At 60.4% G+C, this 6,840-nt stretch overlaps 1 protein-coding gene across 2 annotated transcripts; it reads right to left on the bottom strand.

Annotated features, from left to right (window-relative positions):
* Positions 1-293: 293 nt before the first annotated feature.
* On the bottom strand, positions 294-3,370 carry IRF2BP2 (interferon regulatory factor 2 binding protein 2). 2 transcript variants are annotated; one of them, XM_047826016.1, is made up of 2 exons: positions 2,096-3,370; positions 294-1,511 (listed from the first exon to the last, which is right to left on the bottom strand). In XM_047826016.1, exons 1-2 carry the CDS (start codon positions 3,150-3,152, stop codon positions 796-798), a joined length of 1,773 nt encoding a protein of 590 aa, XP_047681972.1. In that variant the 5' UTR covers positions 3,153-3,370; the 3' UTR covers positions 294-795. The 2 variants fall into 2 exon arrangements, with proteins under 2 accessions (XP_047681972.1, XP_047681973.1); XM_047826017.1 differs by having other exon boundaries at positions 2,144-3,370.
* Positions 3,371-6,840: the final 3,470 nt, after the last annotated feature.

Raw genomic sequence — 6,840 nt, 5'->3', positions numbered from 1 at the left:
AAAAAAAAAAAAATCCCCCTCCCCCCCCAAAACCACACGAGTCCTGAAAATCTCTCAGCAGCAACTCCCAGGCAGTCATTAATATCCCAACAACTGAACTTTTAAGAACGAAATAGAGAAAGATTCGCAATCTATTTTCCTACTACTCTGAGAGGACAACGTTTTGGGGGAAACTTGGTGATATTTCCCGCTGGCATGCCGCCCACTTCACTCGTTTCCTTTCCTTCTCCACCAACTGGCCTCCAGCCTGAGAGAGGAGCCAGCAGTAAGGAATAACAGACAGTAAGGCAATCTTACAATGTCAGAAAATGTATTTGGCTTTTTTTTTTTTTTCTTTTTAAAATAAGTGCATACAAATACAGCTAGAAGCAGTTCGGATTTGCCAAGTGCTCTAAAAAAGCAGCGCAAGTCACAGCCTACATTGAACGGTAACTGTCACCAGGATAATAAAGCACAAAGATATGCTAATAACATTAACAAAAGAAGAAAATGCCTTTAGAAGTACATACCTTTTGTCGTCAAAAAAAAAAAAAAAAATAGAAACACAATGTATTCAAAAAAAAATCAAAATTATACAGCCATGTTTATGAAGTCTACATTTCCCTTGTCTTGGATATATATATATATACATATATATATACATATGTATATATATATGTGTGTGTGTGTATATATATATACATATATGTGTGTATATATATATATATATATATATATATATATGGAGATATATATATATACAATTCAAGCAGTTTTAGTTAAGGGTAATCATTGGGTTTTTCTGAAACCGGAAAGTCACGAGTCTCTCTCTTTTTTCACTTTCACATCTCCAGCCAGGATGGTCGCAATTTCCCCTTGCATAAAGGCCCAGGGGACATTGGAGCCCACCAGAGGGCATTTTTCCCCGCTGGGACAATAGACCTCTCCGCTAGCTCCCTGCTGTTTGATGCTTTGTCTGGAGCAAGGGAAGCAGAACTTGTGCGAAGGGACAGACGGGCACTGCACAAAGTGGGTGTCCTCCAGCCGCTCGTGGCAGAGGGTGCAGCACAGGGGGGCACTGGCTGCCAGAGAAGAGTCTGGGAGGCTGGCAGGGTGCACTGGCTCCAGTCCTCCAGTGCTGCCTGCCCCCTGGCCCCCCACCTCTCTGGGGCCTAGCCTTCTTTGGTTCATAGACGACGGAGAGGGTGGACTGCTGCTATTCCTTCTGGTAGTGGAGTGAACCTGGTTGGCGTCTTTCGAGGCGTGACTGCCGCCTGCATTGTCTGCCACTAAGATCAGGGCTGCCATGGGGGACTGGCCGTTCTGAGCCGCTTCAGGCGGTGTGGTCCGGTTGGAATGAGGTGAGGCAGTGGGTGGCGGCGGAGACACAAAAGAGGATGTAGGAGTAATGGGGATCTTGAGCCCTTCTGTGGGTGTGGACAGCCACGGTTGTGCCTCTCCATTGATCTTAGGGGGCCCGACTTCACCTTCTGGTTCTGGAGAAGGCTTTCTTTTCCTCGCTGTTCTTGCCACTGGGGGAGAGAAAAAAAGAAAAGGAAAAAAAGGAAGTAAGTGGATGTGTGCTGAAAAGGATCTCTCTCTTCCTAACACCAAACAAGACTCCCTAAAGAACGTCCATTCTCTCAGAGCTGGTCTATAAAACCTCACAGGAGTTTCAAGTGCACGTGCAAGTTAGGACACTTAGACCCGTGGGGCTCCGAGGCGGTATTGTAAAAAGCCACGGAACACAGCATGCACCGAGGAGCCTGTTTCTACACGTGCACGCACGTCCCCAGGTTAAACCGCGCATTCGATCGCCAGCGTCCCCCAACAGGTTAAAAGGTGACTGGTGCCCTCATGCTCCCATCCAAGAATGTGCTGGGAAAGGAAAACCCTGTGTCAGTGCCTATCAGCCCAGTCTGACTCATCTCTGTTATGCTGCTTCAGCACATGAACACGTTGCCACTAAGCACTGGTTCCGCCTCAGGCAGATCAGGAAGTTGGGTGTTTGTTGTTTCTGGGCCGGGGTAGAACGGCGAATGGAAAACAGCACCCCCTCCTCTGCTCGGCGTGCCCCTCTCTCCCCTAGAGCCCCTCACTCCACAGCCGCCCCTACCTGCTTTAGACCCGTTGGCCCCGTTGGCCTCGAAACCCAACAACCTGCCTGCAGTCAGGGCCGGCTCCTTCTTAAACTTGCTCTCGAAGGGCCCCGAGTGGCCGTGCTGGTGCAGCGCCAGCAGCGTGTCTCGCACGGTCTTGGGCCTGTTGACCCAGTCCTGCTCTCCGGGCCCGCGGCCTTTGCCCGCGCCCTCGGCGCCCAGCTCGGTGGGCCCGGCCGCCGCGGCCAGGCTGTCGGCCGCGCCGCGATGCGAGGGCGGCGGCGGCTGCTTCTCCTTGGCGGCCGCCTCGCGCTGCTCGTGCTCCGCGGCCGCGCTGCTCGATACGGACGCCGGCCGCTTGTGGGAGCTCAGTTCGGCAGGCTGCGCCGAGCCCAGGCCGGCGGCCGCGGCCCCGGACACGGCGGCCAGTGAGGCGGCGGCGCGGCCGCTGAGGCCGAGCGCGGCGGGCAGCGGCGTGGCCGAGCCGTTCATGAGCGGCACCAGGGTGGGCGGCACGGCGTGGCCGCGCCGCGGGTTCGGGCTCTGGCGGTTCAGCTCCGGGGGCTCCTCCAGCTTGGAGAAGCCGTTGGGCACCAGGATGCCGTTCACGGGCGGCGGCTGCGGCGTCGGCGGCTGGGCCAGGCCCGCGGCCGGGCGGCTGCCGCCAAAGTCGGAGCCGAGGCGCGGGGGCCGCTCGGCGGCGGCCGCCAGGGGGTAGCGCTCCAGGGCCTGCGGGCCGCGCGGGGTGGCCTCGGGGCCGCCGTGGCCCAGCTGCTGCTGCTGCTGCTGCTGCTGCAGGAGGATGTCCTTGGCCGAGAGCGGCGGCGGCTTGGCGGCGGAGGGGGCCGCGGCGCCGGGCGGGGAGCGGCCCTCCGGGAAGCAGCCGTGCGCCCGCTTGAGCTGCCGCGCCGTCTCGATGACGAACTCGACGCGGTCGGCGCCCTCGTAGTTGACGCAGCCGCGGCACACGGGCTCGGTGAAGTCCCAGATCATGGCCCAGGGCATGCGAGGCAGGTCACACAGGTAGCACGACTGCCGCCGGGACGCGGCCGCCACCGCCACCGCCGCGGCCATGTCCGAGGAGCCCGCGGCGCTGGAGGAGGAGGAGGAGGAGGAGGAGGAGGAGGAGGAGGGGGCGCCGCCGCTCCCCGCCGGCACCACGCGCGCCCTCCTCCCCCCCCAACCCCGCGTCTCCCCCACCAGCGGCGGCGGCGGCCGCAGAGGCGGCGGCGGCGGCGGCAAAGCCCGCGAAGGCTCGGCGCCCGCGCAGCGCCCCCGGGGCACGAGGGGCGGCGGGCGCGGGGCGAGGGGCTGCAGCCGCGGCAGCACGTCCCCCCGGCCGGCGCGGGCGGGCGGCGGGGCGGCGGGGCGGCGCGGCGGGCGCGGCGGAGGCGGCGGCGGGAGCTCGGCCGGGGCCGCGGCCGGCCTCCAGACCGGAGCGAAGACGGGCCGCGCGGGCGCGGGGGAGCGCAGCAGGTCGCGGCGGCGGCCGGCGCGGAGTGCGGGGCGGGGGGCGGGGAGGCCGGGGGGGCGGGGGGCGGGGGGCGGCCGCCGGGGCAGGCTCAGCCCGAGCGGCGGGGCATGCCGCGCCGGGGCGGCGGCGGCAGCCGGGCGGCGTGGAGCACGGGCGCGGCGCGGGCCCCGGGTCGCTCCGCTGCTCTCTCACAGCTCCTGGCGTCGCCGCTTTCCAGCGCCCGCGTCAGCGCCCTGCCCGCCTCAGCTCCGCCGCCGCCGTCGCTGCTGCTGCTGCCGCCGCGACCGCTCCACTTCTACAGACTTGATTCTTCGACAGCCTCGCACGGCGCCTGCGCGGGCCCCCTCCCCTCGCGCGCGCACCCGCCCTCCCCCGCGCTCGCGCCCTCCCCCTCCCCCCGCGCGGTGAGAGAACGAGCGCTGCCGGGAGAGCCGGCTCCTCGGCGCCCGCCCGCGGGGCAGCGCCGCCCGCCCGCGCCGCGACCGGTGTCCCCGAAGTGAAGGCGATGCTGGCGCGGTTTGCTTCCCTCCACCCGCTCGGCTGCCTCCACTCCTCAGCCAGGATTCCTCCCCTCCAGAAGCTTGAGGCCAAATCATGCCAAGACTCGTGTTTTTAAAAGCAAGGCCACTTTGTGACTTGGTGCTGTCACTCTCTTGAGGATGGGGACTTTAAATCTAACGTGGTTCACAGGTTTTTGTTGTTGTTGTTGTTGTTAAGGAGTCCCATTTGAACTCCACCAAGTGCTTTCACACTCGCATTTGTCTTTGAAGGACACAGGCGCCGCCAGTCCCCTTAAGTTTTACTAAGAGTCTGTTCCTAAGCCTGGGACCGCGTCCACTCGCCGTTTGGCGGAGCCCTTCCGGAGGGAAGCGGGAGCGCCGAACCCCTCGCAAATATCGAGGCTTCCTCTCTCCCCCGTCCTCCCCTCCTTCCTAGCCCGGGCTCAACCTGCCGAGCAAAGGACCTCGCGGCGGCGCTGGCGGACCCGGCCGCCTTATGTAGGACCGCGCGGCGGGCGCGTGACGTGGGCGCAGAGCCGCGGGCCCGCGTGCGCCGCTGCCGCCGAGTGCGCACGCTCCGGGCGGACGTGACTCGGCGCCGCTGGCACTGGCGGCCTCATTGAACGAATGCACATTCCAGGGATCCGGGGTCTACGGCCAGCGCGGCCGCGTCACCGCGCAGGCTCCGCCCCCTCCGGCGACTGTGGGCCTCTAGGCCCCGCCCCCGGGCCCAAACTTGGACTGGAGGTGGCGCGGGGCGCGGGCGCCGGGGTCCGCGCCGGCCGTGGGGGTGGCTGGCCAGCCGGCCGGCTCGCGGGTCCCGCAGGCGGCTGTCGCGCGGGTCCGGGCCGTGGGCGGAAGTCCCCGGCGCCGTAGTGGGGCGGGTCCCACGGCGCGGCCCAGGCCGGGGCAGTCCCTGGCCGGGTGCATACCCGCCTCGCGCGAAAGCCGGGTGCGGCCGCAGAGCCTGCCCGCCCCGCCACTGTTGGCGGCCACAGCCTCTGCCCAGACTGAAGTGAGCACTTGAGTTTCACACTTGTATCGGGAGGAGGAGCTGGTGTGTGTTACGGGTAAATCACTTTTGGCTGGTCGTTAGTCTCACTGACTAATAGACGCGGGCTTAGTCACCCTCGGTTGGGACCTAGACACTTCAACTCTGGAAGGGCGGCCCTTGGAGCTTCTTTTGTTGGAAAACAGGCCCACATCTCTGCGTGAGACTGGAATGGGCTGGTTAAGTGTGGGAAGAACAGGGTACTAATTATATTATCTTTCCTACAACTGGATTGGTAGGTGGAGAGAGAAAAAATCCTGCTGACGTTTCTCTCTAGTTGTTGCTATTGAAAATGCCAGGTTGCTTCAAAGGATTAACCACAAGGAAGAGGAAAAACACCCTTAGAGAAACGGTGGAGGGAGCTGCTTAAAGCACATGAAAAAACCTGTTCGAAAGTGGCACAGAAAGCGTAATGCCAGATCTAAGTGTTTTTACAGGCCAACCCTGCATGTCTTCTCTTGGGGATTTCCAGAGAAGGTGTGCTTGCCATAAAGGTCTCCCCATCTGTTCCCGGATCTTGCTTGCAATTGCAATCCTGCCTCACCCTCTTCTAGCCGGGAGAATAGGGCCTGCCCAGATCCTTCCCTGGAGCAGCTGGTGCCAGTGGGCTTCGTCACCCCTAGTGCCTGCTGTCTCGAACCTCTTTGAGGACGTGTCCCTCTGGTCACTCTCCATGCAGTCCCTGTGCCGCTGATTGTAGCGCGTGACTTTGATGTGGAACACTTCCAGTCTTTGTGCTGCAGAGAGACTGGCCATCTGAACACCCCCAAGAGATGGCCCCACTAGGCAGCGACTGAAACATTAAAAGAAAACAACTCTGTGTTAGAGCCATGGCCTAATTATGCTCATTTACCTGCAAGCTGGTACTGTAATAACCTCAAGGGGAAGCCTGCCGTTCCATCCCAAAATAGAAATCCTGAGATACAAATGCTGCCTTGAGAGGTACAAAGTAAGGATTTTTGTAGAGCAGAGCTTGTGTTCTCCAAACGAAGGGCATTTCCTTTTTATATTACACTGTGAGTTGAATGTTGAAACAGAGTTGTTGTAACTTCCCTAACGAAATGCCTGCCGGAGCATGGAGAGGCTGGTTTACTTCTGGTCTCTCTTTGCCATAAAAGGAGCCGGGATCGAGGGGGTTAAGGCTGGCCCTGGATCCAGAGCAGCAATTCCTTATATTGTATCAAAAGTCTTTCATGCTGCCTGGCCTTTCATGTAGCTCTGAAGCAGCTTTATCGATCTATGCTAAGTAAACATAGCTTTGTTTTTGTCCTCCACCCACCGCCCTCCCTGCCGGCCCAGACTGGAGTTGGATCCCATCCAAATCGGCTGCCGCAGCAGCTACGGCCGCCTCCTCCACACACAGAAGCAGGGTTTCTAGGGTGAGGCAATGCGTCTGCAATTCGCAGAGACAAGGCAGGAATTGTAATTGTAGTTCATCATGTGATGACTTATGAAAGAGGAAGTTGGTATGTTTTAGTCACGTAGACTCTGCCCTCTTGCTTAAGGCTGCTGGTCCTCTCAGAAGAGCATTATGATAATCTTTGCCTTTCAGAGTCAAGGTTACCAGGTTGGCTGCAGGGCCCTCCTACTCGTTCATAGGTGGACAGGCAGGTGGACGCCGCACCAGGTGTTGGTGGGGCCGTGGGTTGAGGCTGGCTTTTCACCAGATCGCCGAAATGCTGCCATTTGTCTTAAGAACTAAAGGAAATATTCCACGGGGAACACTTCTGCCGAGAT

This window comes from Prionailurus viverrinus, chromosome D2 (assembly GCF_022837055.1).
Source record: "Prionailurus viverrinus isolate Anna chromosome D2, UM_Priviv_1.0, whole genome shotgun sequence".
NCBI lineage: Eukaryota > Metazoa > Chordata > Mammalia > Carnivora > Felidae > Prionailurus > Prionailurus viverrinus.
Note: the sequence above shows the minus strand (reverse complement) of the source record. Positions and strands in the feature narration are given on the sequence as shown.

Excerpts from the sequence above, each read along its gene's own strand:
- IRF2BP2 (XM_047826016.1), bottom strand. The coding sequence starts at position 3,152 with ATGGCCGCGGCGGTGGCGGTGGCGGCCGCGTCCCGGCGGCAGTCGTGC. Across the intron at positions 1,512-2,095 it reads GGCCAACGGGTCTAAAGCAG|TGGCAAGAACAGCGAGGAAA; the intron begins GTAGGGGCGGCT and ends TCTCTCCCCCAG.